The 16824-nt window shown below is 46.5% G+C and overlaps 6 protein-coding genes across 6 annotated transcripts; 3 read left to right on the top strand and 3 right to left on the bottom strand.

The window, feature by feature from the left end:
• Positions 1-333: 333 nt before the first annotated feature.
• BDV38DRAFT_284564 (ADP-ribosylation factor-like protein) lies at positions 334-1290 on the top strand (the record flags this gene model as incomplete). The annotated part of the gene is made up of 6 exons (XM_032060299.1): positions 334-383; positions 515-587; positions 665-684; positions 752-814; positions 874-945; positions 1017-1290. 6 exons carry the CDS (start codon positions 334-336, stop codon positions 1288-1290), a joined length of 552 nt encoding a protein of 183 aa, XP_031911949.1.
• Positions 1291-3513: 2223 nt separating this feature from the next.
• Positions 3514-4495, top strand: BDV38DRAFT_123952 (resistance to Congo red protein). Its single transcript, XM_032051160.1, has 3 exons — positions 3514-3724; positions 3800-3916; positions 3990-4495. The coding sequence occupies exons 1-3, from the start codon at positions 3696-3698 to the stop codon at positions 4282-4284; spliced, it is 441 nt and encodes a 146-aa protein (XP_031911948.1). The 5' UTR covers positions 3514-3695; the 3' UTR covers positions 4285-4495.
• Positions 4496-5864: 1369 nt separating this feature from the next.
• On the top strand, positions 5865-7685 carry BDV38DRAFT_123935 (uncharacterized protein). The gene is made up of 2 exons (XM_032051159.1): positions 5865-6265; positions 6322-7685. Exons 1-2 carry the CDS (start codon positions 6147-6149, stop codon positions 7526-7528), a joined length of 1326 nt encoding a protein of 441 aa, XP_031911947.1. The 5' UTR covers positions 5865-6146; the 3' UTR covers positions 7529-7685.
• Positions 7686-8397: 712 nt separating this feature from the next.
• On the bottom strand, positions 8398-9943 carry BDV38DRAFT_123932 (uncharacterized protein). Its single transcript, XM_032051158.1, has one exon. The coding sequence runs from the start codon at positions 9448-9450 to the stop codon at positions 8647-8649; it is 804 nt and encodes a 267-aa protein (XP_031911946.1). The 5' UTR covers positions 9451-9943; the 3' UTR covers positions 8398-8646.
• Positions 9632-11889, bottom strand: BDV38DRAFT_123924 (SGNH hydrolase-type esterase domain-containing protein). Its single transcript, XM_032051157.1, has 2 exons — positions 11082-11889; positions 9632-11020 (listed from the first exon to the last, which is right to left on the bottom strand). The coding sequence occupies exons 1-2, from the start codon at positions 11561-11563 to the stop codon at positions 9814-9816; spliced, it is 1689 nt and encodes a 562-aa protein (XP_031911945.1). The 5' UTR covers positions 11564-11889; the 3' UTR covers positions 9632-9813.
• Positions 11890-15454: 3565 nt separating this feature from the next.
• On the bottom strand, positions 15455-16129 carry BDV38DRAFT_272528 (uncharacterized protein; the record flags this gene model as incomplete). Its single annotated transcript, XM_032057503.1, has 2 exons — positions 15455-15854; positions 15909-16129. 2 exons carry the CDS (start codon positions 16127-16129, stop codon positions 15455-15457), a joined length of 621 nt encoding a protein of 206 aa, XP_031911944.1.
• Positions 16130-16824: the final 695 nt, after the last annotated feature.

Here is a 16824-nt window from a genome sequence, read left to right as displayed (position 1 = left end):
GGCTTACTTTTCTTCTTCACGTCTTATTTGATTACATTCATTGTCTCGTGGTCCGCCGGTGTCGCGGGATTCGATCCTTTCAACAAGCCCACCACCATCCCCACTCTTAACCTTACAAAACTCTTGATCCTAAGTCTCAATATCTTCGCCCACCATCGCCACTTCGCGACAGAACAATCGACCATTCTGTTGGTTTACCCTTTCTCTCGACCGTTCTTGGCCGTCCTGTCACTTCTTTTCCCTTCATTCCCATTTGATTGATTTCTCTTGTACAAACAGTGGGGTCTCTTTGCTTTTTCTTTGTCTTTTTTTTTTTAAAGAAAAATCGCAAACATGGCGGGTATCTTTCGGACGATTTATGACTGGCTCCTGAGGATGTTCTGGTAAGTGGGCCGCTGTTCCAATAAATCATCGCTTTTTGCGGTTCTCCCGGAAATAGTTCCCCGGCCCGTCCCCGCAAAAACAAAATAGGTTCGGCTTGCTAAGAGCGGTACTTTGGACTTCGAAATTGCAGGGCGACGGAGATGGATGTCACGATGATCGGGCTTCAGAATGCAGGGAAATCGTCACTTTTGCGTGTGCTTGCGGTATGCCTCCGTTCATCTGGATCGACCAAACTAGTATTTCGACCACCATCGCTAACGTGACCTAACGAACCATGTAGGGAGGCGAGTTCACTGTAGAGTAAGTCAGCGCGTAGGCTTAGCCTAGCCGTAAAAGTTGTCATTTCTCTTGCTAAACCTCCCCACAGTTCTATCCCCACCATTGGCTTCAACACGAAGCGGGTTCAGAAAGGCCATGTGACCTTGAAATGGTGAGTGTACCAGCGCTTGTCAGCTATGGTCCCCCATCGTGATGCTAACGCTCATCTAGCTGGGATCTCGGAGGCCAACCACGGTTCCGACCAATGTGGGAGCGGTATTGCCGCGGTGTAAATGCGATAGTGTAAGTTCACCTCTTTGTCCTCTCTGGAACAGGACCCACTGCTGCTGTCACTATTCTGACATTCGGACCAGGTACATCGTTGATGCAGCAGACCGCGCTGCACTTCCGGTCGCCACAGACGAGCTGCACGAGTTGATGGACAAGCCCACTCTTGAAGGTATTCCGCTGTTGGTCCTTGGGAATAAGTCCGACCTTCCGAATAAGCTGTCCGTCGATGAGCTGATTGATGCGATGGACTTGAAATCCATTACCCATCGTGAAGTGAGCTGCTATGGAATCAGTGCCAAAGAAGAGACTAACCTTGATGCTGTTCTGCACTGGTTAATCGCCAAAGCCAGTCGATGAATGTCGCGGGAAACAGCACCTGCTTCGTCCTTCCTTTCCAGGCCGCGGGCCTAAACTTTTGTAGACTCTTTCAACCTCTTGGATTGCAGCCTCCGATGTAATGATGTTGACGATGTGAACCAGGCACATTAAACTTTAGCGTCATTGATGTTGATTTCTTTCTTTCTTTGTCTTGTTTGCTTTTTGTTGCCTCTTGGCCTCAGCACGTGCGCTCATTCAGCTTCTCTTTCACGGCTTGTTAATTTCATTCGTTGCATGATGACCCCTGTTTCTATGTAATTTTTAGTGGGCTTATATTATGGGGACATTGATTCCCAATCTCATAGTGAGTGGCTTTTGGATTATATGACGTCTGAGATGGAAGAGACGTGAGTTGGAGAGGAGATCCGAATATGAACATTGACTCAGGTGGGCTATTCCGAGATATATAATGTAGTAAATCCTAGTTACAAAGTCAAGGACAAGGCCAAGTAGCTGTGGAAGAGGAAGCGAGTGGGGGGGAGGGGGGCAAAAGAGACATTGGCGCCTGTCTTATTTATGAGGATCGTGTTGGAGCAGAGCACACAGACCAACCGATGCGTTGGCATTGCAGATGCGAAGACGGGAACTAATCAAGCCCTCCATGCGAACCAGCAAATCCAACCCCGCCAACAACACCTGCCAAAGTTCAAAGGCTTCTGGGATCCTATTCATAGACCACCCAGTCATGAGCAAATCATTGTCTACTCCATATCCCTGCCAATCGGCTAAGGTTGCTTGATGGCCTGGTGATCTTGATAGTCATTTACTATGGGTGGAGTGACCTGGACCAAGTACAGGTTACAGGTCCAAATCCACCTTAGTTTTTCAATGATAAATGGAAAATGGAAAAAAAAAAATTGGGTCCCAAGTGTACTTTTCTTTCATCATTTGCAGCATCTTGTGATCTACCCATAGAGACTTTAATATACCCGGGCCAGGCAATGATCTCTTATCATATAATACTCTTGATATGAGCAAGAACATGAGCCAGGTCTAGTGGTATACAGAAATGCTTGAGTTGCGAATTGTTTCCTAATATATCTTGGCGGGCGCTCTTGATCCTGCAGCGAACCATCATTTGTTGCAGTTTTACATGAGTTAAAATATAAAATCCGTCTCGGTTTCTAGCTCATTTTCTATCCGTTCGACTTCGCTAGAAAATTGGTTGATATACATGTCACATGTTTTCACTAGTAGTATTGGATACCTACATATACCAGTGTGATACCATGATCTGTCGAAAATCATAAGACATAGCCAGCCAGGTGTTGCCGACAGCCAAGAGCTCTTCCCTAGGTTTATCAATCTCCGTCTCAAGATGCATCGTTTCGTAGTAGTTAGGTTGCCAGTAGCTCAATTGTGTTTCGCTTTCGATAGATGACAATCCTACAGATATATCTCGCATGTTTCACGGGGACCGCACCAGTGTCAAGTCTGCGCGATACTGACCAATAACTAAGAGATGTCATGCTCACCATGCATTCAAAATTCTAGTAATGCCTGGAGTCTACGACTAGTATCAAAGGCTGTGCACAACTTGATCACGAGACTAGCGGATGCTGAGCGTTATGAAGGAACGGAAACTGAAACTAACAACTCATCCGAGTAACCGGGCAAAGCCAGACAGCAAATCATAAACCATCGAACTTTTTAATTTTCACGCGGAGGAAAACAATCAAGTCAGGTGTTTGGTGGCTTAGACCATGATTATATATCCAGTACCGAGGCGAGCTATAATGTCGGCCGTCTTCGCTTGCCGCTCGGAATGCCCCATAGTTATGCGGTGAAGTATTAGAGAGAATTGTGAGAGGTTACGTACATTGAATGGGCTCAGTATAAAACGCCCTATATACGAAGAAATTGAACATTACTCCACTGGGTGTGAGAGAACTCCCCTTTTCTTTTTATGTTTATTATTATTATTTTTATTATCATTATCTAATTAGCCCCCCTGTTCTTCGATTCCCAGCCCTATTGCGCATCCTTACCAAATCCTACGGTTACCCACCGGAAAAGTAACCCAAGAAATAAACAGACTGGGCGGCGTAAGGTCGCCAAGCACCAGCCACACTCTGAGTAAGGACCAAAAGGTCCATTCATTGTCTCCATAATTTACCCGCGCCATTCCTGCTGCGGTTTCGTTGCTGCCTTCAGACGTACAAGAACTTCACTTCCTTTTCTCCCCTTACATTGGTCCCTCGATTAAATCTTTCCTTCGGATCGAAAAGCTCTTTGACTTTTGTGCTCTCATTCCAAGAAGATCGCTGAGCTTGTTCTTACCCATTTACTCTGCTGATTCCTCAGCACCAGAAGCTCTCATCTCTGAGATCGACGTCATTATCCGCTCTACAGTCGGCCTGGGATAAAGAGGCCTTTCAGCCACGATGGGTGTCATTCACGCCCGCCGAGAGTGGTGAGTTACATAGCCCAACATTCATGACGGTAATGTGGTCAATGGAATGAAACGAAACTAACAGTGTCTTTGTAGTGGATATAATACCTGGGGCGATTGGGTCTGCAGGCCGAGTAGCTGGTATGACTGGGGTCGTTGGGTAGCGTTTGCCGTCATTGTTGGCTGTGCTTTTATCATATTCTTTCTTTTTGCGTATGTCCCTCACTCCCGTCCTTGGCGGAGGCCTTCGATCCGAGCCAGTTGCATGAAGCTAACGTCCTGCTAGATGCTATAACGCTCGCCGCCGTCGCACTCGCGGCCTTCAACCTCATCCGGGCACAGCATGGCTTGCTGGCCCGCCTCCCTACGGACAACAACATCAACATCCTTACTATGCAGACCCCCATTATCAGCATCAACCACCGCCTCAGTATACACCCCAACCGCAAGCCTACGGCTACTTTGGAGGACAGCAAACGGGCATCGAGTTGCAGTCACCGCCGAATGCGTATCACAACGGAGTCGATCGGACCTACCAGCCACCACCGGGCCCTCCACCACCAAATGCCAGCAAAGTATAAATGTTTCTCGAGACCGTTTAGTCGTTGAACGAGATCTTAATCCAAAACTCGAAATGATCGCATGATTCGGATTCTGTTATCACAGGCGTTGGTGTCATCTTTTTGAATCTCCTGTACCCCTGCTTCTTTGTCAATACTCAGCAAGGAGGATGCAGCCGAGAGCATGTTTGATGGGTCTATGAACTCCTTTGTGTTTGTTAGCATACATGGATAATCTCTTTTTATTATTATAATGACCACCCAGGCAATTACGATTCTAATTACTTCAAAGTTAAGGCTTGCAGTACGAGGTGCATGCATTTCCTTTGCGAACCTGGCTCGTTTGCAACATTCCAAAGCATTCTGAAGAGCTAGCAAGGCGTCGGCGGTGTACTTCACTATGACTCTCAGTAGACATGAAGATAACAATTGTTTCGCTACTACTACTCCTTAGTAAGTACCGTTCTGTAGTTAGTACTGGGAAGGGGAACTCTAGAGCCTTGTGCGCGACTCGTAATTGCATTAGCGGAGAAGACGCTAAAAAAAAGAGGAACTAATTTCCTGCAGAACCATTGGCCCATGAAGGAACGTAGAATTCTTTGGCTTCGGTTCGTTGGCTTGGGGGGCCGAACTGGCTCACTGTGCATGAAACAAAGTATGGGGCACCGAAATATTTTTTTCCAATAAAGTAATTTAACCTCATTCAACGACATTTAACGACTATCGCATTGACCCACGAATGTCTGCTACCTCCCGTATAGGTTTCCATATCAAGGTCAGGAACGCCGTACTCGGTACCTTTATTCGTACTGGCGTACCATTTAGACGAGCCAAGTGGACACTGCGACTGCCAATGATTGTGGACGAGAAGTACTACTAAGTACTGGTAGATCAACAGCCATGAGGGTGAGAGGTGGGGGGCAAGAAGGCAGAGTACCTGTATGTACCTTGTTTTAGATTACAATGTGAGGAGGTACCTGTACTAGTTAAAGTTGTAAGTGTAAGTGTATTAATGGATACTTCCCGTACCTGAGTTCCTCAACCACCGAGATTACTTTTTAATGGATCGGCTACCCACCGAACCTCTTCTCCATCTCAGGCAATTGTGATGAGCGTTTTTGGCTCTCTTCCATGCGCTGATCCCTGTGGGAAAAAAAAAAAATAATAATTGTTCTTTCTTTCTCCCCTTGTCCAACATTTTCATCTCCCCTCCCTTCCCTTCCTTTCCACCCTCCCTTTCAACCTTGTTCTCGCGGGCGACTGAACCTCTTCTTTCCTTCTCCGCCCGCGTATCTTTCATTCGAATTATTGTCACCTAGTCTCTCCCTCCCTCCCTCCCTCCCTCTCTCTCCCTCTGCTGTTTTGGTGACCTCCTGGAGGCGGTGCATTGATATCACCAACTACCAAGCACTTTCCTTAAGAAATATTGATTTCTTCCAATCCTTCCTTTTTTGTTGATGTTGGATTGCGACTTTCTCTGCTTCTAAGAGGAATTAGTATCTCGTACCTCGAATTTCCGCGTTACCAAGATTAAAACCTGCATTCTTTCAACATTTCACCGACGTCGCAAACCGGACCACTCATTTACTTTTGATTGCCGATGCAAGAGGGAATCATACTCAGCGAAAAGAAACTAAAACTTGAGTCCCGTGGGCAGTCGTTGATCGGTGACTTATGCGACCGTGACCATCTAAACCTCCCATTCTGAACTTGGTTCCACTTCGTTGCGCAAGCAGCACATGCTTTACGCTCAAGTGTGCGTCGCATACCGTGTACTTGTGCCTTAACAAAGTGGTATCTGGATAAAGAACCATCGTATATAGCCCGTACTATTGACCGTGTGGGGTCGGATAACCCAATCTCAGGATTCATATTCCACCAGAATGAGTCCGGTGGATACAACGCCATTCCCGATATGGCCGCGGGACTTTGTGAGCGATCTCAAATCCGCCCCGGAAACATTATCTAGTTGGGATAATTGCATGGCCAAATCGTATTGCAAGTATGTTGCTCTATTATTTTCTTCTAGTACTTCCATATCTGACTCGGATGCTGCAGATGGCCCGTCATCGCCGCGATCATTGTCGGTGCAGTCATTGTTATCTCTATTCTGGCGTGCATTATAAACTGCCTGTGTTGCGGCATCCAATGTTGCAAATGCTGTGGATGCTGTTCATGCTGTTGTCCGTCTCCCCGCCGAAAGAAGGAACCAAAGTACTTGGATGACCCTTACAATCAACCTCCACCGCTGCCGGCAAACAATCCTTATCAGCCACCCCCACCCCCTTCTCTACCTACCTATCGTGGAGCGCAGGTCGCACGGTTTGACACGCCCCCGAGTCCTGCTGTCTCAAAGGGCAATGAAGACGCGTTGCCCGCGATGCCCACGTGGGATAGTGCCGTAACCAAGAGGGTCGAAGAGACTGATCATCACCAAGATGCAATGGAGATGGAGCCTTTGAACCTTGCAAACCAAAGACCGCGTCGAATGCCATCTGCACCGCGACCAAACGGAGCCGGTTACATGGGGCCACCGCCTATCAGGACAGGCACAGCTGTTACTTCTTCCAGTTTTTACCCTGATGACCAGAGCGCGTATCACGCTCGTTCCCCCGGCGGGCCGTCTCCGATCTCGCCATACGAACAACCCTATGGTGATTATTCTCAGGCCTATGGATCCCAACCGCATTATATGCCAATTGGCACGGCCGTTTCACCGTCCGCCGAGGCCACTCCCGCGCCCTATCGTCAGCCATCTCCAGCCATCACTCAAACACCTGGGATGGCACTATCCACGGATGGCGCTCGTCCGATACCTTATCGGCAACCTTCCCCTGCCATCAACCAATCACCTATCAACAGGACGATGTCGCCTGCGAACGTAGCCCCTCCCTACAGAGCATTGACACCTGCAAACGCGAACCCACCCTACAGGACAATGTCTCCCCCCAGCCACGAGCCTGTCTATAGGGCGATGTCTCCCCCTAGCCAAGAGGCGGCTTACCACGCGATGCCTCTTCCAAGCCATGAGTCCGCGTACCAGGCAATGCCTCCACCTGGTTCTGAGCCCACTTACAGGGCGATGCCTCCTTCGTTCAACACCGAACCGGTTTATAGGGATATGTCTCCCTCCATTCCTTCGTCACCCCCTCCACCATTCACATCAAGTCCCGCTCCTCATGAAACAGTACAAGACTCGGGCAGGCCCCCGACCTTGCTACAAAGTGGGCGGAAGCCCGTTCCCAATTCTTTCAGGGATGTATAAGCATCGTAAATGATAGAGCTGAGGTATATTCTTGATTTAACCACGGCAGCACATTGACGTCTGCGTGTCTACGTCAAGGTCGATTTGTCTTATATTCGCTTCTACGTAAAATCGATATGGTTGGCGCCATTGTACAGTGTGTGGAAATTGCGCTTACACGTGGAATATCACCACCCGTTTTTGCTCTTAAGGATATGATGCGTTTGATTCATTTGACGGGCAGTTTTATGGTGATTTTTGACATTTTTATCTTTCTGTACAGAACCAACCGGCTGAACGGTGTCGCCGTACATTATGAGTGTTGATCACAGAAATGTACGTTGATCACAACAATCAGTTGGAGTTATTGTGGGTTTCTCTTTCGACTTTATTTTTTTCTGCTGTTACATTTCACTTCTGTTTGGCCCGGCGTTGGAAAAGACCGTTTTATGACTTCCTCACTTCATGTGTTTGTATGTACATGTTCTATTCGATGAACGTTGATAGGAAACTCAACTTTTATGTTCTTTGGATGACAATGATAGTTTCACAATATCCATGTATGTTCGCAATTTGGTCTTATTAGATAAGCCAATGTTACTAACTAACTAGTTAACTACCTTGAGGGTTTTATATTCCTATTCTAGAATAGTCCCGCTTATATTGTAGTATTACCAATACATAGTATTATGCCTTCCTTTATAGGCTTAACGTGAGGTCCAAATAACAATTCCCTAAATATAAGCTCTTGCTCTATTGACCGGTCAAAAGAGTAAGGCAATTATATGTAGTTGGGTGGTCGACATCTACCCTGAAAATGCCCCTTATATTCCGTCATAATCAAGGGGGCGGCACCTGATATTGAACCCAGTCATGTCGCATTATGAGCCATGACGCTGTGATGCAGAAGTATATTTATTCTTGAGTTGATTTATAGGTAAGCGAAGATGCTTTATCTGTATTGTATCCACAGTATCAAATTTAGAGTAATAAAGGCCAAGCTCTTGACTCTAGCATCCAGTATTGGATAAAAATAACTAATATACAAATTACCAGCCTTGCTATTCTTTTTGCCGCCTACTATTTAAGACGACTTAAACTGACTTGTCCAACCTTCCACTCTATCTTCCAGCTATCGGTCAGATAGTATCAAACCAGCGAAGGGTTCCCATAAAGATATTCTTAATCGGGGCATACCCTTGGCCTTGTATTACATATTCGCTGGCTACAGTGTCGGTGCCAGCGAACGGAACGTTCCACGTATACGTGTAACTACTCTGGGATTGAGGCGCGACACCGATAGAGGTCCACGCCCAATCCGCATTGGCCGTGGTGGTCTCGTACCAAGCGTCTGTGTATTTGTAGAAGCCGGAGTAAAAGTCATTGTCTTCGACTATGTAGTTAACGATCTTGTGGTGCGCAATATCTTGAGTATCCACGCCTGGCACTTGAATCGGCCACCCGCGACCGATTCCAGGATCGGGTTGCTTGATGCCGATAAAGAGCCGCACAAATGCGTAGGGCACCAGGATATCGGCTTTATAGACAACAGTGTCGCCATTCTGTGTATAGCCAACATTGGCGATTGGACTGTCGGTCGGTAGGCTTTTCGTACTTACCAAGATTGTTCGGGAGGAGCCACCGCTACTGCCTGAAGCTAAGACCGTCCGTACCTCGAAGGAGATATCAGAGGATCCGGGGTTGAGTATGCCGACTGTAGCTCGGGTTAATAAGGCTGGTAGCTCCAGTACCAGTGTACTGTCCTTATACACTGTGTAGCCAAGGGCATTCGCGACTGATGACCAGGTGAGGGTGACGGAGGTATAGTCCAAAGAGGAGACAGCGATATTGCTTGGAAGACCGGCAATGTAGGAGCTAGTAGCTTTAGCTGTATTATGGATAGGAGGTGTGCTATCTGGTATAGCGCCGACGAGTGCTTGCATATAAGTCTCGCTGGGTAGATTATCGTAAGGATTGGGTTGGTTATTATCGGTAATTTCCAGTAACCCTATATGGCGGCTCGAGACAAGAGCAGCAATAGTCGCAATCTAATTCTGTGGGACTTTGTAGATAATATGCCATATCTTTCGGGGATTCTTTGGTGTCTAATTATTAGGTATATATGAGCTTGTATAAGTCTTGTAGCTGCTCTCGAATGTCAACAGTGTATCTATAGTATTTTCAAAATATTGAGCTATTGGCGAGTCTGGGTTGAGTACTGTAAATGCGCCGGGGTGTTTGTTCTTTGTATACTTGTTAATATATGTGTATAGATCAGTATAGATATTATTGGGACCGCATTCTGGCTAGCCTTCATCGAAAAAGATACCGCCGAGACTAGTACTATAAAGCTCAAACCACTTGTCGATATCTTGTTCAATTTGTGAAGCCCAGTCTGTAAGATCTTTCGAGTCTAGTCGAGTGGTAAATTGCTGTTGATTTACGCTAAGATAGCCAGTCCGAATATAACCGAGGATCTTTTTGTCTTGATTCGCAGCTTGCTCAATCACTGATTTCCAGGAATTATTAACTACATAATCTGGACTGTTTAGAATATTAGCAACCAATACACTGATCTTCTTACTGTCATATGCGAGGAGTCGTTCCCATGAAGCAGGGTCTCCGAGGGGGTTAATATACGACGCAATGGCGATCTGCTGCCCTTCACCGCCAGTTGCAACCGCTGCTCTGTTATCTGCCATGGCGGCAAACAGCGCCGTGGCGTGCTCTGTATATGGCGTGCCCTTGGGGTGGAACGAGCGGAGTACAGGGAACGGCGGTCGTACGGTGGCCTCGACGTCATCCCCGGCGGCGGCGCTAATAGCTCTCAGCAGCGAGTCGAAGTCCGCATACTTTTCAGCGCCATCCCATTCCCACGGCGGCGAGGTGTCGGCGGTCTGTGTTGTGGGGATGACCTTGTTCTGGCCGGGGAAGACAAAGTCCAGCAGTTCCTGGGCGGGGTCAACGTAACCTGTCACCGCAGCCGCATTGGGGTCGCCGGGGCCTTCAGAGGGCGTATTGATCTTGCTGTATTGTGACCAGAACCACACCTTGGATTCTGTCTGCTCTTTGGTGGCTCCCGGTTCGCAGAAGCGGTGGCCGTTGTAAGCATCTTGGAGGCCCTCCACATATATGATGCCCATTCTCTGGAGATCTTGAGCTGCTGCTTTGATGACCGCGTTGACCTTGCGGGTCATATCATTAAGCTGTTTGCGGAGCTCCTGGGTGAGGGGTGGCTGGTCGGTCATCCATGATGGAAAATATGCCCAGGTATAATCGTTGCATACGGGATCCAGGGCATCGTCGAAGAAGGTGAGATACTCGAGAACATACACTTGGAAGCTTTCCCGGGGATTCGCGCCGCCGGCCTCCCGCCCTGCACGTGCTACTTGATACATCGCGTAGTTGACTTTGTCACGAAGATTCCCGTTGTCAATTTCCTGCTGGAGGGCATTGAGCGTGGTCTGGCAGTCTCCTGGAAGCCACGCTCTGTAGATGCAGTCGTTCAATATACTATTTTCCAGCGGTCAGTGAACAATTTGCACTGTGCAGGGAACCACATGGGGAGAATTACGAAGATAGCCCTGCATCATTGCCTCCAATAGTCAACACAGCAACTTGCGGTTTGCCAAATGGCTGGCCGCGTGGTCGATCCGGCTTATCTTCATAAGCTCCCTGCTGCAGTTGCTCGACGACCAGCTCTTGTGATGTGTCACCAGTATAGGCGTGGAAGCTGAAACGAGGGAGAGTCTCGTCCCCGTTGTTGACAAAAGCCCAATTGTCCTTGTCCTGAGACATTTGCATGGGATAGGCTCGCTTCCCACGAAGTGCATCCCCTCCCATTATTTCATCGTTACCATTGCAGCCTGTACCTGCGGTGTACGAATCACCGAGGGCGATGAACTCTTCAATTTTCTGGTTGGGCTTTGTATAAGGCACAAACGTGGGATCGGCCAGTACAGCAGATATGGACTGGGCAGCGGCAGAAAAGTTGATGTCATCAGCCAGGCCTGAGACCGCGAAGAAGCCCCAAAGGTAGAGATATTTCAGATGCATGGTGCTATTGAATAACCCCAAGTGCAAAAGAAGTCGTGAGTGGCAGCTCTGGAGACATGGCGATGATGGTGACTATTTATTGTATTTACCCTGAACCCCCGTAGCAGAAATTTGCAACCACTAGACCAAAATCTGAATCTCTACTCAACCTTGCGTATGATGGGTCAGCCACTAACTCGGAAGGCGATGTGACGGTTACAACCAATAGACCAAAATCCGAATCTATAGCCAGCCTAGTGGGCTATAGTTTGGAACGCAACTCAGGAGGCAATATGAAGGCTACAACCATTATCTATGTGTTTTTACGTACTAGCTAAGTGTACCAATTTCTGGACACCTACTTAGAGCCTCGCCAAGGCCTGTCGTGGCGTTGAGGTATGTATGGTATTTTTACTATTGACTTATATATAACTATTACCGGACTAAGGTCTCTAAGATTTGCCACGTATATCTAGAGGAAGGACCAGAGATTGATAACCTTAGTACTATAGTATAGTGAGTCATTCCTTTATGCTGGGACTTTATAATGTGACCTTAGATGAAGCCTTCAATAGGTAGATGAAGCAGCATAGTTAGCAGTCCGGGAGACTTAGTAACTAGGGACAGCGGTAGAATATAAGACTGGAATAATGCCTTACCAACAGAAACAATATTGGCAGCTCCCAGATAATAAAAGAGTATTGATACATAAGCGACCTATATTATGGAGGGCTGGATCATCTTAGTGTTTCTATTCTTTCTATTTCCACTTCTAAGTGACCGGAAGATATTAGAGCCAAAGCTAAGTAGAGTGACGGTCGGTGCCGGGTAACTGGTAAAATAAATAGGGTAGTGTATCTAGTTTAAAGCTAAGTTGTAGCTAATATCCTCGCTCTAATTTTAAGGGTATAGTGATAATACTCTTGATCCTTACACAGTTCCTTACCTCCTAATCGTTGGCCGGGTAATACAATTACCCATTTTCCGTTTTTCCTTGATATAGGCAGACGCTGTGAAATTTGCTTTTGAATAAGATTACTGGATATTCTTACAGTATCTAGTTCCGCTGCGCTATCTTTCTTAGAGATTTCAGGAACAAGCCTTGCCGCGCTATCCGGGATGACTAGGGTGTGTGGTCTGCGCCGCGCCGCGCGGGAACATGAGTGAATTCAGAAATCTCGCTATTTGTAAGGATCAATACTCGCTCCCTTGACCAAAGGGCTATGCACGATAGACTAGATTCACTTATCAAATGGATACTGTGGCGTGGTTTCATAATCTAGCTAAGCGACCTCCTCTACACCAGGCGTAGGCCCGTGCAGTTCCTATTTGGAACCCCCGGGTACCCGTCTAACAAAGCGCCCTTCGAGTCGTGGCCAGTAACGTGGAAGAATATGGGGGCCAAATCAGAAAATCATGCCATAATTTCCGGACTGAGATCCTAGGAAGGCGTTAAGGTGGCGCCGTTCCCTTCTTAGTGCGAGACCGGGTCGATATTAAATAACTTCCAGCTGAGAACTTCCGACTTGCTGTTCATGAGGCTCTGTGGATCTCCAGGCTTGACCCCAGCTTAGCTGCCTTGGCATTATTTTGACATTGGTTATCGCGCCCTCTAGCGCTCTAATGGGTCGGAATGGTTTGTTTACTACTATTCGCCACTTTTCTGGTCCATATGCAATCTCTGCCAGAGATTGTTTGGTAGGCTACTAGTTAGTAATTATACGCAATGTCACGTCCAACAGAGAAAGACCCTAAGAGGGATTACGGAGACCCCTGCTCAGTGCTGGTCCAGGAACTCTCTCCTAATTGATTAATATAAGGTCCAGCAACAACGAGTAGACACTTAGATTGGAGTCAGCGCTACGTCAAGGCCTACCCCGTAAGGTGTACAGTACTTTAGATGATGCGTCCAGAGATCAAGTAACCGACCCTTATAACTAAGTTAACGGGATCGCACCTGTGAGCTGGAGGATATAGAGGTTATAAGTGAAAACAGCGAAAGGTCTGGCATTCCGAATATCTGCGGAATTGGGGGCTGTCCGGGCGATTCGGAGCGTTTGCGGCGCTGTGGCTGGGCGCTAGTTTAGGGCAGCTATCGGGAGGCCTTCGGTCGACAGTACCATGGTGTTACTTTAAAGGAAATATAAATTAATCTATAGACCTTGTACTATCTTTTTAGTCACTTGCTAGTATGTGATAATATCTCCTTACCCTAGACCTCAAGATGCAATATATATACCGAAGCGAAGCCGAATTCTATCTTGGCATCCTCGAAGGCTCCTAATATCTGACTGCACGATGACTATATAGGTTAGAGTAAATATGAATGAATGTAACCTTTCAAGACATTGCCGTGTCTAGCCCCGGTGTATAAGGTATTTTGCCCCCGATATTAAGGATATCCAGTAGGTATCCAACAACAGCCTACGATAGCAAGACTAGACACCTCGCTTGCGCGGTTGTGGTAGTTCCTCTATTTGCGCGTTGAGCCGTCCTGAGCATAAGCCAGCGGGGTCCTTAGTTATAAAGGGTCGGTTATATTATATCATTATTACTTGTTGACACTGCCTAGTTAGGCCTAGCACTGTTGTTCTTCCTAAGCAATTTCCCACAGTCATATTAATAGAATCAAGTAACATAATCAATCGAATCAACGAATTCAACCTCCGGGATAGTTTGTCATTACTTTTGTCGGATTTCCTCCGAATTTCACTCTATACAGCCCGTCAACATAGATCTCCCTGCAGCCCTTATAGTATCCTTCTTGCTACTACGCTACACTTCAGCTGTACTGCCTGCTGATTTTCCAGGCGACGAGACTCCTTATCGAGTAATTTCAACTGGCACTGATACTCCCGATGTAACTAGCACTATATTACCTAATAATATTCTTGGCACATAGCTCTACAGATATGGTAGCTACAAAAGAATTTCGGCGAAGAAGCTAAAGACAAAATTAATAATAATTCTGCAGTACAGTACTATAGCACTATCTATATACGCATTTTCGGCCCGTTTACTTGCCGAGCGTTTGGAATCCAGTACCCCCGATATACCGCCGCTACATTTTACTATATTATCGCGACTTAAATGCGAGGCATTACTCTAACTCAGATGTACCTGAACCGCCAGGCTCTAAGGTTGGGAACGAGTAATTACTTTATATTTGACAAGAAAAACTAGAGGGTACAAGCAGAAATATATAGCACCCAACGCGCTAGTCAGCCATTGTAAATATATATCTTGCTTTTACCCACGCAGGATGAGCTTGGACGCGCGAACTCCTTCTCTTGATGTAACTATGATGCTGTGTACTATAGGATAATGGGATGAGAAAAGTTGCTAGATAAATCTATTAAATCTCTTCCTCCCAGCACTAGGGAATCGTGACCAAGTTCAAAATCTTAATATTTGTTAGAAGCGCTTTCAGGTTCTTAGTTGAACCCAAAGTAGGACCCCTACTTAACTTCCCGAAAAGGATCAGTAATACTGCCTCACTGGTGCCAAGATGGGAAAGGGAAAACAAAAAGTCCACCAAAGAGAAAAGAGAGGGAATTCTTGTGATACAGAGGATTGAGTTGTACACGTCCGCGACTTGTTATATCTAAGCGCACGCATGAACACAGAAATACAGCCAATCAGCGGGCGAGTAAAGGCAGCGAGGGCACGGTTTCGCAGTTCCCAGAGAGTAGGGAGAGAGATAGATAGATTATAGGCGGGTAGACAGCACGAATGCTATAGAGACTATAGAGACGGGGCGAAGACCCCAGAGATCAAGAAGATAGCCCAAGTACAAGATAGACAGCTTAGAGGCCACCGACGCAGAGCAGAGTACTAACCCAGTTGTAAAATGCCCATATATGATTTACATAAGAACATTGAGCCTATAGACTATTCTAAATACCCTACTTCTCAAAGCCCCCCGTCTAACCATTGTGTCAACGACATAGCAAATAGACATAAATTGTCTTTATCTCCAAGTCTGCCATCGACTTTAAAAGTCCACATACCGCTCTTCAAAAACATTGCAGGAATTTGGAAATCTAGCAATATATCGTTGCGCCCACTACTAGATAGGTAGTCAACCTGGATACCATTGGAATCGCGAATGATAAGATGGGCTGCATCGTTGATAGAAATGGTTTTTAACGGTATTGTAAGGGACCTTGGTTCCATGTAGCTACCATCCGGGTAAATAACAGAGGCGCTCACAGAGAGAGTTGCATCGATAAGAACTATATCAAAGAGTCCTAGTTTCTTCTTTTTGGATTCAGATAAATCGCCGCGCAGATAGACAAAAAAAACGCGGTCGCTTCAGAATATCAGGATATTATTATTAAAGAGTATATAAAGGAGAGGATCTTACGCGACAATAGGCGTCGGGGCAATCTCAAGGAATTCGATATCTAATAGCTGGTCTTCTTTTGGCACAGTATCATATATAGCATTGTTGTGGCCGGGGACCTTGTCTTTTTTGACTATAACGTCCACGCTGACAAGAGGCTTTTGCTGTACGGGTTTGGCGATGCAAAGAACAGCTAGTGCGGCGACACAAAGAGACAGCCAGTGCGGGATATTCGACTTCATCATCTACCGGTGGTGTGGATGGGATTGAAGATGGCTTTTGGTGTGAGAGTGGGAAAGTGATCAGGCAGCGGTGAACAAGTGCTGGCTTTATGTCAAGTGACTGCCTACTAATGTGGTTCCCGACCGAGCGCCGCACCTCACATAACAATTCTGTCCGCGGCTGAACTATTAGGGTCTTTATCAATAAAATAATTATATCAGTTGCGACGGTTAGCGGGGCACCAGAAACGGCTCCCATTGAACCGCCGTTCTGCCGCCACCACCGCCTGTCACATACAGGAATGCCACTACCTGTTGCGGTCTAGTGCAGACTGTTTTGAGTATCGCGTCTGCTTTTTGCCACTTTTACAAGTTTTCTCTACTCCGTACTGTTTTACATCTCCTATACTATTTATATAAATCCAGTAAAGTTGTATACCTATTTTTCTCCTACAGTAATAGGAGAAGATATGGTATCACGCTTTGAAAGCAGGATATTGGCTATTTCTTGTACACGTGCAGGCCGGGGAGGTACTCCATGTTTATCTAGCGATAGAATCTATTCTTTAATCAATTCCTCTTCACCAGTAGTCAATTAATAACTATTAGCACGTGGATTACCCCTAAAAGAGACCCCCTTCAAATACCTACATAGTGTAGGGAGTAGACTCAGATATATTAAAAATCTTAGCTGTCTTCGTAACACTGCTAAACTC

The sequence above is a fragment of the Aspergillus pseudotamarii genome (genome assembly GCF_009193445.1).
Source record: "Aspergillus pseudotamarii strain CBS 117625 unplaced genomic scaffold BDV38scaffold_39, whole genome shotgun sequence".
Taxonomy (NCBI): Eukaryota; Fungi; Ascomycota; class Eurotiomycetes; order Eurotiales; family Aspergillaceae; genus Aspergillus; species Aspergillus pseudotamarii.
The sequence above is the reverse complement of the archived record's forward strand: the minus strand, read 5'-3'. Positions and strand labels throughout refer to the sequence as shown.